At 40.3% G+C, this 19,067-nt stretch overlaps 1 protein-coding gene across 1 annotated transcript in view; it reads left to right on the forward strand.

Annotated features, from left to right (window-relative positions):
* Positions 1 to 19,067, forward strand: part of htr4 (5-hydroxytryptamine receptor 4) — an 89,802-nt gene that overhangs the window by 18,687 nt on the left and 52,048 nt on the right. Inside the window, exons 2-6 of the mRNA XM_028459519.1 lie at positions 514 to 574; positions 1,488 to 1,601; positions 6,740 to 6,940; positions 12,015 to 12,168; positions 15,206 to 15,762. Coding sequence (XP_028315320.1) covers positions 528 to 574; positions 1,488 to 1,601; positions 6,740 to 6,940; positions 12,015 to 12,168; positions 15,206 to 15,762 — 1,073 coding nt within the window. The 5' untranslated portion in view covers positions 514 to 527. The remainder of the gene's footprint in view (positions 1 to 513; positions 575 to 1,487; positions 1,602 to 6,739; positions 6,941 to 12,014; positions 12,169 to 15,205; positions 15,763 to 19,067) is intronic.

The following is a 19,067-nucleotide window of genomic DNA, read 5'->3' on the forward strand; positions in this document are numbered from 1 at the left end:
TCTTCTTCTTCTATGGTTGCTAATGGCATTTGGCACCAAAAATGTAGCATTACTGCCACCTTTAGGAGAAGAGCAGCTGTGCAGGAGCCCATATATGGACGGTTAGCTTAGCTTCTGGAGCTACAATGAGTTAAAACGTAAAGTGGATCTTTAAAGAAATATTACAAAATGGTTAAATTGTACAAACGTGTTAAATGTTTGTGCAATTATTGTATTTTACAATTGAAAATATATAATATATTGTTCTCATGAGTTATTATTATTATTATTCTTGTGTTTGTTCATAATAATAGTTGTTTATAAACAGATGTCATTAACTGTGTGTGTGTGTGTGTGTGTGTGTGTGTGTGTGTGTGTGTGTGTCTGTGTGTGTCTGTGTGTGTCTGTGTGTGTCTGTGTGTGTCTGTGTGTGTCTGTGTGTGTGTGTGTGTGTGTGTGTGTGTGTGTGTGTGTGTGCGTGTGTGCGTGTCTGTGTGTGTGTGTGTGTGTGTGTGTGTGTGTGTGTGTGTACAGGGACTGATGGTTACATGACTGAGGGCCTCATGGAGGTGATGGAGGAGCTTTTCAGTGAGAGGTGAGACTTTAACGTCTTCATCAATAAATCCCACACACACACACACACACACACACACACACACACACACACACACACACACACACACACACACACACACAGCTACACTAATCCACAGCTCTTTCAATCACTGACGATGGATTTATTTTAGACAAAAACAATCAGAAAACTTTCATAAGAAAATAAAAAACACTGAAAACGTTGGTATTTGTAAATGTTATATTAATTATAATTTAATCCTAAACATGTTTAAATAAAGTTTGTCTGATTGAAGCTGAGACTCTGGTTTGTTTAGATTGTGTCAATGAGCAGCACAACGTTTATTTTACTGCTTCCATCTAAAAGGTTTTCATCTGAAATCCAGAGGTTTTAAACAAATCCAGATGTTTTAAATGGATTCAGTGTTTACACGTCATTCTTCACAGTTCCCTTTAGACTATTGTTATTATTCACCTATTGTTTCATCATCATAATAATAATAAAGTGTCATCAAGGTCTAAAGAAAAGAGAACAGATGAAATATGTTTAATGTGTGAGGACGGCAGTGGAAATAACTGCTGAGTCATGTCTGCTCCTTAGAGCCAATCAGACGCCCATTAGCCATGTCACATGATACTGTGTCTAAAAGAAGGTCAAATCAAGCTCACAATGAGCTTTCAGTCTGTTTTAGTTTAAACACAGACATTCGTAACCTGTGGTTCGGGGGCCACATGTGGCCATTGTTCTGATTCTGTGCAGCACCCCAAAGTAAACACACAGTGTGACACAAAAATACATAAAACACCAAAAATAATCAAAAGAACAACAAAACACACATTACAATTTACAAAAACAGCTGAAATACAGAAAATAAAATTAGAGTGTGTGTGTATACACAATGTGTGTGTGTATATGATGTGAGTGTGTGTTACAGTGAAGGCGTTCCACAGCGTATGGCACTGATCTGTTTCCTGTCGGTGGTGATGCTCCTCAGCGTCCTTGGGAACCTGCTGGTCATGGTGTCGGTGTGTAAGGACAGACAGCTCAGGTAGATTTATATTTATTATAAACTGTTCATTGTAAAGACGCTCAGTCTGCCACTTCTTTCCATTGATTGGTCAGACGCTGCAATCTCCGCCCCTTTCATATGCACGCACACGTTGTGAGGCTGTAATCACATGGTTTAAATGAGGGTTTTGTGATCGTAGGTGATCAATGACTCTTGTTCAGGGAATGTTTGGTTAGTTGAAACCAGCTAACGTAGATGAATGTAATGTAGATTAGTAACATAGACTCTATGGTTCTATGAATGTTCATCAGTTACGACCTCCTCCAGGATGTAACACCAAGGCTTGAGGGGTCGCAACATAAACAGGACGCCACACAGAAAGCAAACGTTATCAAAGTATTTATTAACAAAAATATTAAAAGTAGCAACACAACGAACTAGAATAAACTGGAGATTCTGGCTAAACTGAACAAAAGTAGGGAGGAGTCTGAGCCGACACTATCCTGGGTTCTAAACTATAAAAAGTTACAAAACCCAAACCCTACATGAACATCAAAACAGGACTAGCAGAAATCTGCATCCACACATGTCTGATGATGTGCCTCCTCTCAGCCCTTCATAAGCTCCTCCTCCTTCTGCACCTGATTACTGTTAAATACCTGTTAAAGGGAAAGTTTGACCTGATGGTGGCACTGCAGGAAAGGTCAAAGGTCATATCATCACCACAACCAATAGGGTGCATACTCTAGTGCTCATTAATGTTGTCAGTTAATATGAGAAGATTTGAATGAAAACAATTGAAGATATTTTAATTGTAATGTTACAGTTTATTCTGATGGTGGCGCTAGATAACATTTCATTATCCAGGTTTATTATTTATGGATTCAACAAATAAACACTTAAACTTGGTATTAAAAATCATTTTCTGGAGGCAAAGTAAAGTCTTAGTGCAGGATGTATAAATCAGTCTCCATGGTGACACCACGGTGGTTAGTGTCACTGTAGTTACTGTAACTAGAGGATGGTACCAGACCCAACCCTAACGGGTTCAGACAGATGTTTAGAACTGGTGGTGGTCACATGGTGTGGTTTACGTGCAGCGTTCTTCATTTCCTGCTGCAGCCACAGCTGCTCCACGGTGGATGGAGGACAATTATAAAGCAATAAACCATATGTACACATATGTATGTGTATATACGTATATATGCATATGTGTGTATCCATAAAATGAAGAGTCCGTCCTTAAGACTGCTCTACTGTAAAGTGCCTTGAGATACCATTGGTTTGATTTGGTGGCCTAGTGGTTAAGGACGCTGGGCTTGTAATCGGAGGGTTGCCGGTTCAAGCCTCACCGGGGCCGTCACTGTGGGATGTTGAGCAAGTCCCTTAACCCCGAACTGCTCCCCAGGCGCCGCAAAATGGCTGCCGACTGCTCCTCAGGGATGGGTTAAGTGCAGAAGACAAATTCCAATAATGTACTAACATTACATGGCCAATTAAAGGCGAAAGCCCGATTTAATCTTAATCTTAATCTTTACAAATAAAGATTGATTGATTGATTGATTGAAACATTACTTTTTCTGCTCAATAACATGGATTATCCTCATCTTTTATACATGGATTATATAGGAGCCATAATATAGGATATTGGTGTATGTGTGACGCGATGTTTGGTTGCTGTGGTAACGCACGGGAGGCGGGGTCACATGATGGGTGGTTAAGGGCGGCTAGTTCAAAAGGTATGTATTTCCAGCTGTCAGATGAGAGAGGAGAGCTGAGTAGACGTATTTTTTGTTGATCGCTTCACTTTGTTCTCATGCTTCTACATATCGTAAGGCAGTGGTCTGCAACCTGCGGCTCTGGAGCCTCATGTGGCTCTTTGACTCTTTTGCAATGGCCCCCTATAGCTTTATAAAATTAACTAAATTATGAATTGTTATTTCTTACAGAGTGTATTGATGAATAATGACATTAACTTCAAATACATTATGATAAACCGATTTGTTAACCTAAAATAAATCACGCTGTGCAATAAGTCGGCCACCTTCCTACTTCACCTTTTGCAACCTCTCTACAGACCATCAACTTTCCTACACCTGTGGTTAACCTTAAGTTTTAAATCCATGGTCAGATAACTAAATCAACAAAAAGACTATTCTGGAAGAAAATAGAGATTTTATTTGTGTAGTTAAAGACTTATTTAACTGCCAACATGCCGGCTAAATATGCTGCTTGATATGTAGCAAGAAATGAGCAATTAGCATGTAGCATTGAACAACTTGATCATGTGTTATCAAATTCAAGTTATTTTTTGTAGCCCTTAAAATACATTAACTTATTCCTTTTTTTTTAACTGTATAGAATAGTACAATTTAATACACTGTATTGTCTTCTTTGAGAAGATAATTTTTGGCTCCAGGAGGACTTTAATCCAGGTGAGAGGAAGCAAAATGGCTCCTTTGAGCGTAAAGGTTGCAAACCCCTGTCGTAAGCTGTACACGAACCCATCCAGTTAACGGTGAAAGCCGCTGTTAAATTAAAAGACAAAAGGAAAACTCAACTTCAAGACTCAGTGTGCTTCTTCGCCATAGCAACAGCGCGTCTGACAGGTACAAAACCCATTCATCTCCTTCAAGCGACAAGGCTGCTTTGGAGTCGCTACAGATGATATAAACACATCTGATGGGTCTATGCGTGCACTGTGCCCCTGCTTGTGTTTCACTTTCTCTTGTTACCGTGCGCTGATCTGATGTTGACATTAACAGTTGTTTGTTCATAAAATTGGTGTTTATCACTAAAACAAACGGACATTTCTTTGAGAAAAAAATGAGTCTCAATGAGCCTGTTTTTTTTTCACACAAACTACTATTTTGATGTAAAGCTGTTCTTACATAGTGACAGCTTGAGCAAATATGACAAAAAGTTACTTTTATAAGAGGTTCCATACGTACCTCGGTTTTGAGGTCACGGTTCGGTTCATTTTCGGTACAATATGGAACAAAATGCAAAACTAAATTTGCTTGTTTATTCGAAACTTTAGTAAACCAACAATGTATTTAACATTATACAGAATATGAAAATAAAGTTTAAAAAAAATACAATACTTAATACATAAAATATAATAAAATAATCTCTTCACAGCTTGTTAACAGCTTTTATCTGCTGATATAAAGACTGATGACAGTTGTTACAGCTTTGGTCAGATCTGAATTACTAGGAAGAGGCTGCTTAAATGCTGAGTCAGCTGTGTTTACACTGAGGACGTTTTCTTTCTAATCACAGTGATGTTCACACTCAGGTGTTGCCAGAAACATACATGATCTCAGCTGAGCAATGTGACCACACTGCCCTCATTTTATCCACTGGTCTTTCTCTGTTGCAGTATTTCACCCAGAAGCTGAAGTGTTCCCAAGCAGGAGACTTTAGCGACATGGGAGGGGCCTCCAGTTCTGGTTTCTCGCTAGCGTTAGCCATGACGTACACGGGCTGCACATGTAGCTGCAGGCAGAATTAAACACGCAAATTCCATTCCGTTCCGGGCACTCACCCTGTACACAACCCTGTACCCGAACGTCCTGTACCAAAACAGTTCAATACAAATACATGTATTATTACACCCTTAGCCATTAGCATTAAAAAGAACATGAAATGAATGTTTTTTTTTGTTTTTTTAAAATCCTGCTCTATGCTCCTTTAAATGAGTGATCAATGACATAAGGTTGAACACTGATTCAGGAAAAGTATCTGTTCTCATTCTATTGGATCTAAGTCTACATTTGACACTGTAGATCATACAATGTTGTTACACAGATTGTAAACATGGGTTGGACTAAATGTTAAAGTAATGGTTTAAGTTCTACTTGGAGGATCAAAGTTATTTTGTAAACATAGTAAACTTTGAATCTGACAGATTACCAATGTCCTGTGGGGTTCCTCAGGGATCTGTTCTTGGACCTCTTCTGTTTAGCCTTTATATGCTTCCTTTAGGACACATTTTACACAACTGTAAGGTTGATTATCAGAGCTACGCAGATGACACACAACTATATCTATCACTGAACCCAGATGACTATGGTCCCATTGAGGTGTTGTGTGACTGCTTAGAAAAAGTAAACTGATGGATGAGTGAAAACTTCCTTCAACTAAACCATGACAAGATGGAGGTGATTGTCTTTGGTAACTGTTACGTCCCTAGTCTAGGGTGGGAACAAACACATTTCAAAGAAACACAGAGAATTGAATAAGGCAAAGATCATTTATTGCCCAACAATTAAACACAAAAACAGAAGCATAAACGTCAGGGTGAACCAAGGCCAAAATAATAAATAAACTCCTATATAAGCCTATACACAAAAACACTAGAAAACAGGAAATGAAATGGACTTGGACATGATTTATATAGAGCTTTATCGAACCCCCAACCTCTCGATCAGAAGACGACCCACTACCACCTGAGCCACGGTCGCCCTAAATGGCAGCTCACCCCTACAGCTTCTGGCTGTAGGGGTGAGCTGGACAATAGTCCAGCAGACTGGACTATTGTAATGGTCTTCATCAAACATCTACAGCTGGTTCAGAACGCTGCAGCTCAGGTCTGAACCAGAACAAAGAGGTCAGAACACATTACACTGGCTCCCAGTCAGCCTCAGAGGAGACTGTAAAGTTCTGCTGCTGGTTATAAATGTGTGAATGGGTTTGGTCCAGAATACATCAGTGAGATGTTAGTCAGGTATGAACCCAGCAGGTCTCTGAGATCTATGGACACAGGTCAGATAGTGGATTTCTCTACTGTGTATGACTGAGAGAGATTTATGGTCATGATGATGATGTCATGTGTTTGTTGATGATTTTAATTGATTTTACTGATGATTTTAAATGTTCTTATTGATTTAAAACAATTGAATGTTTTATCATGTAAAGCACATTGAGTTGCCTTGTGTATGAAATGCGCTATATAAATAAATTTGCCTTGCCTTAAATGTGTTATTAATATTAGAGGATAATAGGAGGGTTACATGTGTTTGAAGTCAGTCTATCATTACTTTTGTCAGCATTTATCAAACCCATGTCAGTAATGGTGGTTTATTAGTATTAACTATTACTATATTAATGATAGTATTAATAACACTAAAGATCAACTGGTCCATGTTTGGATTTTAAAGCTCTGGTTCCTGCAGGAAAATAAAGACCAACTACTTCATAGTGTCTCTGGCGTTTGTCGACCTGCTGGTGTCGGTTCTGGTGATGCCGTTTGGAGCCATAGAACTGGTCCATGAGCACTGGGTCTACGGACACACCTTCTGCCTGGTCAGGACGTCTCTGGACGTTCTCCTCACCACGGCCTCCATCCTCCACCTGTGCTGCATCGCTCTGGACAGGTGACAAAACACAACAACATATTCATTACACCAACAAAAACAAGCCTATCATGACAGAAATAATTGGAATAGGAAAACGTTCTGTTCCGCCAAAAAATTACCAACATGACAAAAATTGAGTTTACAAAAAATGTCTGTTACGCCCAAAAAATGTTCATTACATTAAAAAAAATACTATTACAAATAATATTTTGTATGAAAAAAATATAACTAAAAATGTTTGTTTTAATAAAAACTGTTCTGACATTAAACATGTGTTAGAAAAAGGTGCGTGCGTGCGTGCGGGGGTTAGGGTTAATCTCTTCAGGCCCAGGATTGTATTACACCAGCAAAACCTGAAGGGACAGACCAAACTGCAGTCTGTATCCCTTCAATAGCGTCCGTAATACCAAGGGAAAGAGCGCTCTGGAGCCCTCACTGTGAGAGGTGCCATCTGCGGTGCGGTGGCGTTGTCTCCCGAAGGCTAGCTGCATGCAGCCAGAGAGTTCGAGAGCGGCGAGATGGTGCCCTAGTGGTAGAGCCCCCTGGCGCCGGCGGGCCACAGGCAACAGGGGAATCCATCCGTAGTGCGGTGGAGCCTCCTGTCGGCGGCCGGCCGTCGACCCCAGAGAGACAGCGCCATATCCCCCAGAGCAAGCATGCACTGCTTGTTCTGGGGGACAGAGTGACCACGGGAGGAGTGCCGTCTCCGACCGGAAAAGGGCCGAAGCCTCCTTTCGAGTGGAGATAACGGGTCTTGTTATCACCCTGTTTATTGTGGCAGACAACGCTTTCACATTTAGGATTGCCTCTGGTCTTTGGTCTAAAGGCGTGAGTGATGAGCACATCACGTGCTTGTGGACATGCAGGAGGGGACAACAGCCATCTGCCCTATGGAACTTATCTACAGTATCTCTCCCGGTCATCAGAAGGCCAAGCCTTGGCAGATGGGAGAGCGGGGCGTGAAACGCCCGCGAATGCGCGTACTTACAGGTACTAACAGGAGAGAACATATTTCTCCAGTGTTGGCTTCTCATCATTGGCTTCCTGTAAAATCTAGAATAGAGTTTAAAATCCTCCTGTTAGCATACAAAGCTCTACATGATCTAGCTCCTGTATATCTATAGAGACCTGTTAGTGCCCTATCGTCCAAGTAGATCACTCTGCTCTCAGTCTGATGGTCTTCTGGAAGTAGAACAGGAGGCAAAGCATTCAGCTACCAGGCTCCTCCCCTTTGGAACCAGCTCCCAGTCTTAGTACGGGAGGCTGCTACTCTCTACACCAGGGGTCACCAACCTTTCTGAAACTGTGAGCTACGTCATAGCTACTGAATAGTCCAAAGGGCTACCAGTTAGAAATGAATGTCTTAAATACTAAATGTTCACAGTTTTACTTGGTTAAGATAATAAAACAGGCTAAGAATAACTTTATTATTTCTCCTAATTTATGCTTTGTTTCATTTTCATTAAATTATATAGAAAATCCAACTTGCGTTTAAAAAAAAAAAAGAAAAACCTTATATATATATATATATATATAAAAAAATTTTTTATGTATATATCATATTATACTAACATATAACATACCACTGAGCAGCACCAGATCTGCAACAAAAATATTCGTCACAATTCTTCAGTGAAAATAAACATTTAAACATGGTTCATTCAATAAGAAAACTATCAGCTGTATTTGACTTTACTAGTTAAGTTCTTACTACATCTCTCTATGTATTTATCTTTGTGAGTTTGAATCCTTGAAAGTTAATCAGATTTTAGATGGAGCTCATTGGTGACTAGAGCTCCTGAGGGCCCCTAACACTGTCCATGCGGGCTACCTGGTGCCCGCGGGCACCACGTTGGTGACCCCTGCTGTACACCTTTAAAAATAAACTCAACACTTACTTATATGCTAAAGCATATACTGTATAATAGCATTAAACTAACCACTAGGAACAAAGCCCTAAACCTAAAAATAGAAACTAAAAACTAAGATTATATAGTAGAACACCAACATTATATTCAAACACGATCCACCATCTACACACTTAGCTCTAATGGGCTGTAATGGGATGATGTCCAGTCATTCACAGTTGTGCCAGGTTGTAGACAACCCCCCACTTCTGTCCCTCGTTGCATAAGCCATCACACTGCTTTACCCCATTTACATATATATATATATATATCTAACAGAACAGCTGGAGCTGGTGAACGAGGAACAGTCAGCTTCAGCCTTGGGGTGAGAGAGGAAAGAGGTCAGGTCATCTTTTTCTTTCTCCGCGCATGCGTGCTCTGCGACTGCTGCACTGGTGGGGCCGGAAACTTTCTGGGCTAGGCAGGCGGGCCTCGCTGAGGTTGCAGAGGCGGGGCGGAGGGTCTTGGTGCCTTGAACAGCGGACCCTGGGAACTAAGCTGTGTGGCCGTACTCCATTGCACAGGCAAAGACGTAAGCAGAGGCTTCCTAGGGAGGCATAGGCGCATAGTCTCATTCTCCCTTTTCTTTGCTTTGCAGCGCCAATGTTCCCTCAGGAACGATGGGAGCATCAAGAATGTTGCATTTTTCAGCGTCTGTCAGCTTCGCAAGGTCAAGCCAGCGAGTACGCTCTTGGATCACCATATTGTCCATGACCTTCCCCATAGTCTATAGTGAGCAGGCTTGGGTACGGAGGCACAAATCCGTCACTGTGGACATCTCCTCTATTATCGCTGGGTCCTGGGACAAAGCAAAATCCTCATAAAGTTCAGCCTGATAGGCGTTGAGGAGGGAGAGGACATTTATGGCCTTGGCCGCATAGGTCCTGTGGCACAGGTCTGACTGGAGACGGTCCTCTTTTGACGGCAGCATGGGTCTACGTAGAGACACAGCAGACTGGCGTGGGAGCAGGTGTACCACGACAAGCAGCCCCACCAGTGGCATCTTGAGCAGTCCGCGGGCCTCCATGGCCTCGCAATCGAGGATGGCGGAGCCTGCAACTGGGGCCATCTTGGTGAACGGGCGGGCTTGACAAGGACGAGCCACTTCCTCGAGCAGCTCGGGGAAGAAGGGGACAGTTTGTGGTTTCCATGGCAAGTGTGCGGCAGCGCGTTTGCATAGTTCCACAGTCTCAAGACTCGGAGGATGAGAGACGGGTGTGGAGCCTTCCATGTCCTCCCGAGAGGCAGTGGAGGCAGACAGTCCATCTCTGGCCAGAGTGACGAACACTTCGTCCCCTTCGTCCATTCCGGAGAGGAGTGGGTTGGAGGAGTCCCCATCATATTCTCACATCCTCGTCAGGTGGAGAGATATCTGCTAGGTTTAGCTGAGAGCCCCAGCTGGAGCCGTGAACAACAGCAGTTTCCATGGGAACCGTCTTCGCTGCATCCACCACGGCCGCGCCGTGTGTGGATGGTGTTCTCACTGCATGTTCTCAGAAGCCACGCCAGTCTCCTGTGGAGGCACCGGGCGCTGAACGCAAAACAGTGCTGACAGGAGGCTGGGGATTTGATCGCTTTTCACCACATGGACAAAGGTGAGTTATGACGCATCCTGTTCCCTCGGTTGGAGGGGCCTCATCTTTCATTGCTGCTTGACGCAGGCGGGAGAGCAGGTGGTTTAGCTTGTGCTATCACATGGCGGCTAGCACAAGTGCTAGCAGGGATGTAGGCCAACATGCGCAGGGACTTCCAAGACGTCGGGGACAACGTTGCTTCTGAACAGCAGCTGGGTTACTGGAGTTCCGTAGCTCGTATACGGTGGTATAGGAGCTGGAGCTGGGCTGATCATTGTGGCGTGGGCCCAGGAGGGAGACCAACGTGAGCAGGAGCCCGGAGAGCATTGAGGGACATGTTCTGGGATGGCAGCTATGGTGAGCTGGGGTTCATGAGTTCTGGTCTTGCGGCACAGAGCTAGCAGCAGGGCTGTCACCATAGTGAGAGGCCGCTGAAGGCCAACGTTCACGCCGGAGCAGCAGCGTTGGAGGGAGTAGACCGCTGGAGCTCAGAGCTTCACACCGTGCAGCAGCGAAGGACAGCACCTACCACGCGTGAGCGAGGTGAGAGGTGCCAGACCTTTCCTTCCAACCTGGTGTGGTCTAAAGCAAAGCGTCAGCTCTGCCAGCGTTCGTCAGCAGGAAAATAGAAAATCCCACTTCCTCCTCCTCTATTGCTCTTCTAACTACAGGAACAGTGCATTTAGGTGATCATTATTAGTTTTCTCCAACCGCTGCGTTGTATTGTGTCACAAACACGCCAGATCAGCGATATGAGGCGATGGAACAAGTACTCCAACACGCCGAACCACAGAGCGGAGTACACCTCAGCATGAACAAATAGTGCTGACACTACAGTGTACACTTATTGTGGAGGCGTGGCACCGGCAGCAGGAAAGTTCTGTATGTAGTTTTACCGATAGCCATCACTCCTTCACTAGAGAGAAAAACAATGGCGGACTTTTGCAGAAGTTTTCATCAGGTTGGGGGTGGATTCCATGGGTGGAGTTACCAAAGAAGGGGAGTGTATTTTCTTTCCCCTTTTCACAAATGTAGACAATTTAAAACAGAGCAATTTTCTCTGTGTTATCAAACTCACACAGACCACAAACAAAAAACTGAATGGTTTTATTAAAAACTGCAAAAGTGGATTTTAATTTAAACTTCAGTCCGTGTGTGTGTGTGTGTGTGTGTGTGTGTGTGTGTGTGTGTGTTACTCACACTTAACCAATCATTAAATGAGCTTGAACCTTTTTTTATTCATTTTGTGTATTTTTGTGGTGTTTTCTGTCCTTTTTTTTGTGTATTTCTAACATTTTTTAGGTTCTATATCAGTGTTTTGTTGGCATTCTATGTGTTTTTCTAGTCATTTTGTTTGTTTATCTTATCTTGTGTATTTTTTTTGTCCTGTGTTTTAGAGGATTGTTTTTGTGAAGTAGTTTTTGGGGGTTCTTCTCATGTCTGCTATACATACATATATATGTGTATATATATATGATGGATGCAGGATATTGTCGCTGTGATCAGGTTTAAATATATATGTGTATATATATATATATATATATCAGAGGTCATACATGTAGTTTCAGTAACAGATATGATAAATAAGTGGTTTTAATCATTTTTGTGCAGGTATTATGCAATCTGCTGCCAGCCCCTGGTATACCATAACAAGATGACTCCTCAACGTGTGGCTCTGATGATCAGTGGTTGTTGGTTCATCCCCTCGTTCATCTCCTTCCTGCCCATCATGCAGGGATGGAACAGCATCGGCATCCATCACCTGGTGATTAAAACGCACTACTCATCCTAACATACTACTCATACTAACGTACTACTCATCCTAACATACTACTCATACTAACGTACTACTCATCCTAACATACTACTCATACTAACGTACTACTCATACTAACGTACTACTCATACTAACGTACTACTCATCCTAACGTACTACTCATACTAACGTACTACTCATCCTAACATACTACTCATACTAACGTACTACTCATACTAACGTACTACTCATACTAACGTACTACTCATCCTAACGTACTACTCATACTAACGTACTACTCATACTAACGTACTACTCATCCTAACATACTACTCATACTAACGTACTACTCATACTAACGTACTACTCATCCTAACGTACTACTCATCCTAACGTACTACTCATACTAACGTACTACTCATACTAACGTACTACTCATACTAACGTACTACTCATCCTAACGTACTACTCATACTAACGTACTACTCATACTAACGTACTACTCATCCTAACGTACTACTCATTCTAACGTACTACTCATACTAACGTACTACTCATCCTAACGTACTACTCATACTAACGTACTACTCATACTAACGTACTACTCATCCTAACGTACTACTCATTCTAACGTACTACTCATACTAACGTACTACTCATCCTAACATACTACTCATTCTAACGTACTACTCATCCTAACGTACTACTCATCCTAACGTACTATTCATTCTAACATACTACTCATACTAAAGTACTACTCATTCTAACGTACTACTCATACTAACGTACTACTCATACTAACGTACTACTCATTCTAACGTACTACTCATCCTAACATACTACTGATACTAACGTACTACTCATCCTAACGTACTACTCGTACTAACGTACTACTCATCCTAACGTACTACTCATACTAACGTACTACTCATTCTAACGTACTACTCATCCTAACGTACTACTCATACTAACGTACTACTCATTCTAACGTACTACTCATCCTAACATACTACTGATACTAACGTACTACTCATCCTAACGTACTACTCATCCTAACGTACTACTCATTCTAACGTACTACTCATACTAACGCACTACTCATACTAACGTACTACTCATACTAACATACTACTCATTCTAACGTACTACTCATACTAACGCACTACTCATACTAACGTACTACTCATTCTAACGTACTACTCATTCTAACGTACTACTCATACTAACGTACTACTCATCCTAACGCACTACTGATACTAACGTACTACTGATACTAACGTACTACTCATTCTAAGTACTACTGATACTAACGTACTACTCATCCTAACGTACTACTCATTCTAACGTACTACTCATACTAACGTACTACTCATTCTAACGTACTACTCATACTAACGTACTACTCATACTAACGCACTACTCATACTAACGTACTACTCATACTAACGTACTACTCATTCTAACGTACTACTCATTCTAACGTACTACTCATTCTAACGTACTACTCATTCTAACGTACTACTCATTCTAACGTACTACTCATTCTAACGTACTACTCATACTAACGTACTACTCATACTAGCGTACTACTCATTCTAACGTACTACTCATACTAACGTACTACTCATACTAGCGTACTACTCATTCTAACGTACTACTCATACTAACGTACTACTCATACTAGCGCACTACTCATACTAACGTACTACTCATACTAACGTACTACTCACACTAACGTACTACTCACTCTAACGTACTACTCACTCTAACGTACTACTCACACTAACGTACTACTCATTCTAACGTACTACTCATTCTAACGTACTACTCATTCTAACGTACTACTCATTCTAACGTACTACTCATTCTAACGTACTACTCATACTAACGTACTACTCATACTAACGTACTACTCATCCTAACGTACTACTCATCCTAACGTACTACTCATCCTAACGTACTACTCATACTAACGTACTACTCATACTAACGTACTACTCATCCTAACGTACTACTCATACTAACGTACTACTCATTCTAACGTACTACTCATTCTAACGTACTACTCATTCTAACGTACTACTCATTCTAACGTACTACTCATACTAACGTACTACTTATTCTAACGTACTACTCATGCTAATGTACTACTCATACTAACGTACTACTCATCCTAACGTACTACTCATCCTAACGTACTACTCATCCTAACGTACTACTCATTCTAACGTACTACTCATTCTAACGTACTACTCATTCTAACGTACTACTCATTCTAACGTACTACTCATACTAACGTACTACTTATTCTAACGTACTACTCATGCTAATGTACTACTCATACTAACGTACTACTCATACTAACGTACTACTCATCCTAACGTACTACTCATTCTAACGTACTACTCATCCTAACGTACTACTCATACTAACGTACTACTCATTCTAACGTACTACTCATACTAACGTACTACTCATACTAACGTACTACTCATTCTAACGTACTACTCATTCTAACGTACTACTCATTCTAACGTACTACTCATTCTAACGTACTACTCATCCTAACGTACTACTCATACTAACGTACTACTCATCCTAACGTACTACTCATACTAACGTACTACTCATCCTAACGTACTACTCATACTAACGTACTACTCATTCTAACGTACTACTCATACTAACGTACTACTCATTCTAACGTACTACTCATCCTAACGTACTACTCATACTAACGTACTACTGATACTAACGTACTACTCATTCTAACGTACTACTCATACTAACGTACTACTCATTCTAACGTACTACTCATTCTAACGTACTACTGATACTAACGTACTACTCATTCTAACGTACTACTGATACTAACGTACTACTCATACTAACGTACTACTCATTCTAACGTACTACTCATTCTAACGTACTACTCATACTAACGTATTACTCATACTAACGTACTACTCATTCTAACGTACTACTCATTCTAACGTACTACTCATACTAACGTACTACTCGTTCTAAACTCGTCATTGTTTTCTAGATCGAGCAGCGGCGTCGCAGCGAGGGCAGTAACTCCACTTCGTGCGTGTTCATGGTCAACAAACCGTACGCCCTCACCTGCTCCGTGGTGGCGTTCTATATTCCTCTGGTTCTCATGGTTCTGGCCTATCAGAGGATCTACGTCACGGCCCGTGCTCATGCTCTACAAATCAGCGTTCTGGAGCGAGCAGGTGGGGCCTCGGACTCTGCCACCCACCAACGAAACCACCGCATGAGGACGGAGACCAAAGCGGCAAAGACGCTGTGTATTATTATGGGATGTTTTTGCCTGTGCTGGGCCCCGTTCTTCATCACTAATGTGGTGGACCCATTCATCCACTACACGGTACCGGAGCAACTGTGGGCCGCCTGCCTGTGGCTGGGCTACATCAACTCCATGCTCAACCCCATCCTCTACGCCTTCCTCAACAAGTCGTTCCGTCGTGCCTTCCTCATCATTCTCTGCTGTGGCAGGAAACGCTACCGTAGGCCCTCCGTCCTGGGCCCCGGCCCTCAGTGCACGGCCACCCACATCAACGGCTCCACACACGTCCTCAAGTGAGTTCATCCACCTTTGTGTGACACACACACACTTCATTCAAACACACACACTTCATACACATTTTCAGTTTATTCAGTAGAAAGAAAACAAACTTCAAAAGAACATCAATTATTTTACTATCATTATATTTCATAACAAATCAACCATGTTCTTATTTTACAAACCACAAACAATGTTTCATTGAAACTAATAGAATAGAACTAGTTTGAAAATATGGAAAGTGTTTGCACAATTTAACAGTTTAAAAATAATTTAAAAAAATGAATTTTGCATTAAAAAAACAAAAAAAAAAAAAACAAATATTATTGTTGTTTGGATTGACCAAACAACAAATCTGCAGCATGTGGTTCTGAACTTAGAGAAGAAATCTTACCCTGGGAATAGAAAAAAAGGCTTTGTGTGTTTTCAACAGTGTTTGATTTACTCTAATTTCAGCCACCAGAGCATGTCAGCGCACTGTTTAAGGGAGAGTAAAGGTCCCTTTGGAGAGCTCTTCTTCTCTGCTTCATTGTTTACTACCAAACCTCAGAGTTGGAACTGCTGCCCCCTGTGTTTACAACTGTTTTCATTTTTTTACACCGACATCTTTAACTTTTATTAGGTTTTTAGAGCAACCAAAAGTAGCACAAGTTGTTACTGTGACTGAAAAAGCTTTTCCTTTTATAAAGGAAATTAAGGGTGTACTCACACTGGTAACCAGGGCCGTTCCTAACCAGCTCTGTACATGTGTGAAACCATGGGGGGCCATTGTCTGGCCTGCGTAGGTGTGAACTGCACCACAGGGGGGTTAACGGCCCGATGGTCCTGCTGGAAGAGGTGGTCCAAACTCGGTTGGCCGCGCATGCAGAACTCGACCCGCGCGCAAAATGTGATGACGTTGGTACCGCGCGACGCTTTACGGCACATAAACATCCGCATTCCACAATGATAGCGGTGTCAGAAGTGCTCGTTAGCTGATATATATGAACAACACCACAGAGAACTCATGGAGGAAGAGGACAACATGACCATCAGGACTTCTCTTTGTTCAGCCGACAGTGGGACAGTAACGGAGTGTAGCAGCTCATCATCAGGTCCGGGTATTTCCGAGGGTATAAATATACATATAAACACATATTACTGGTATATTAACCCATAGAAACCAGAAAATATGGAAATGGTACATTGTACTGCTGCTAATGTGTAACATATTACTGGTATTTTGTGGACAGGACACATGTGGTTGGTTATTATATAATCCAGAAAATAATGGAAATGGGACATTTATGTATAAATAATATAAATATATATATATATGGTGTTTCAGTGTTCTGGGACACATACTCACTAACTCTGTAGAATGAAAACAAAGTGTAGTGTATTAATTTATTCATCTAAATGTAACCATAAACAGAACATCACAAATATAAGCCCAAATAAATGAAATGTCTGAAAGAAAGGTCATAATTTTCCAAATAAAAATCAATAAGCCAGAAATAAAGTGCAACCTTTTGCAAAATGTAACATGAACCTTAAAAACAAAACATTTAAACATTGGAAGTACAAGGATGGGAATATTATGACAGCAGAACCTGGAACAAGACTGTAAACTATTTATTTATTTTAATCTTATTTTATTTCTCTTCTTAGGTCGTGTCGTGTTAGTGAACATGTGATAATACCAATTATCAGTATGTGGAGTTCCTGTTAGTCCTGTTCAACTATAATGAATTACTCAGAAATCTACACGTGTCCTGTTCTCATAATACCAGTAATATGTTACACATTTACAGCTGTAAAATGTCCCATTTCTATATGTTTTGGTTTATATGAGTTAATATACCAGTAATGTGTTTATATGTATATTTATACCCTCAACATTACCATGGAATTATGTGTTTTACTCAAACCCCTCATCATCACGTCTCTGCAGAAGAAGACCCTCCGCTGCACCTCAGCACTTTAACAACTCACTAATTTCATAATTTAAATAAACTATTTCTACCTTTGTTTTTCTGTTTACATGTCGTTTACTTTGTATTTAATAAAATAGTTTCTCTAACAGTTAAATCTACACATTTATACTGTATATAATACACATACAGGATGATGTGTAACAATAATCAGTAAAATTAACTGTAAACACATTTTGTAGAACTAAATATAAAGTTATGATGTGAACAGAAAGAAAGGAAGACGAGCCAGATAATTATAAACTTTAGAATATAATACAATCATAACTTTTAATCATAAATATGACTCTTCTCAAAACAACAAACTTTGATATCTTTGTCACACAATATCTAAGCTTCCAGTGAATAATTTACAAATAAAAAAAAAATAAAGTTCACTGATGATGACATTGAGATCTCAACGTCACCATCAGTGGTTATTATTATTATTATTATTATTATTATTATTATTATTATTATTATTGTTATTATTATTATTATTATTATTATTATTATTATTATTATTATTGTTATTATTATTATTATTATTATTATTATTATTATTATTATTATTATTATTGTATGAAGCCAACATTACTGCATCTCTGCACATCATTGTTGTCCTGTTAAAATATTTTTATACAAAGACTTAAAAACAATCTGAAATTAGTGCTGACTCAGTAAATCACCTTTATTATACATTATAACAATCTGTTCCTTAAGTCTCTAAATTATTGAAACAAAAACATCTCCTAAAAATAAAATGACAGAAAATTAAATAATCATTTAATATACATTTCAATAAATAAGTGCATCCCATTCTGTCTGTTGTCTGTAGAAGTGATGGGTCTAGACCTGATGATGAAACTAGATCAGCTCATGGTTTTAATGTCCAGGGAGGGGCGTGGCCACTCTGTATGGACTTAAAGAAGAAGAAATAAAAGAAGAGTTAGATAATGTCATGTTCATCAAAAGGAAAACTGAAAGTGATGGAGATAAATATGATCAGATGGACACACACACACACAGTTTAAACAAACACACAAATACTCTGTCCTAAACTGTCTCACACATTAAAATCATCTATTTACACTTATATTAATGTACACAAAGACTAGCTCCACAAAATCAGAACGACATTTATTGATCTATAAATTAAACTGATCTTACCTTTATAGGCTCAGTTTCCTCCTTTGTTTTTAAATCCATTTGAACCTCCATTCATGGTGGTTTTTATCATCAGAGAGTCTTTCATTTTTAATAAATCCACCGTTATTTGGTCTGTTTTAATCTTTCTTTCTCACTCACTTGGTTCTCTCTGTTCCTTGTGTCGATTTCATCAAAACAAAGCAGCATCTTTAATGTTTCCG

The sequence above is a fragment of the Gouania willdenowi genome, chromosome 10 (genome assembly GCF_900634775.1).
Source record: "Gouania willdenowi chromosome 10, fGouWil2.1, whole genome shotgun sequence".
Lineage (NCBI taxonomy): Eukaryota > Metazoa > Chordata > Actinopteri > Blenniiformes > Gobiesocidae > Gouania > Gouania willdenowi.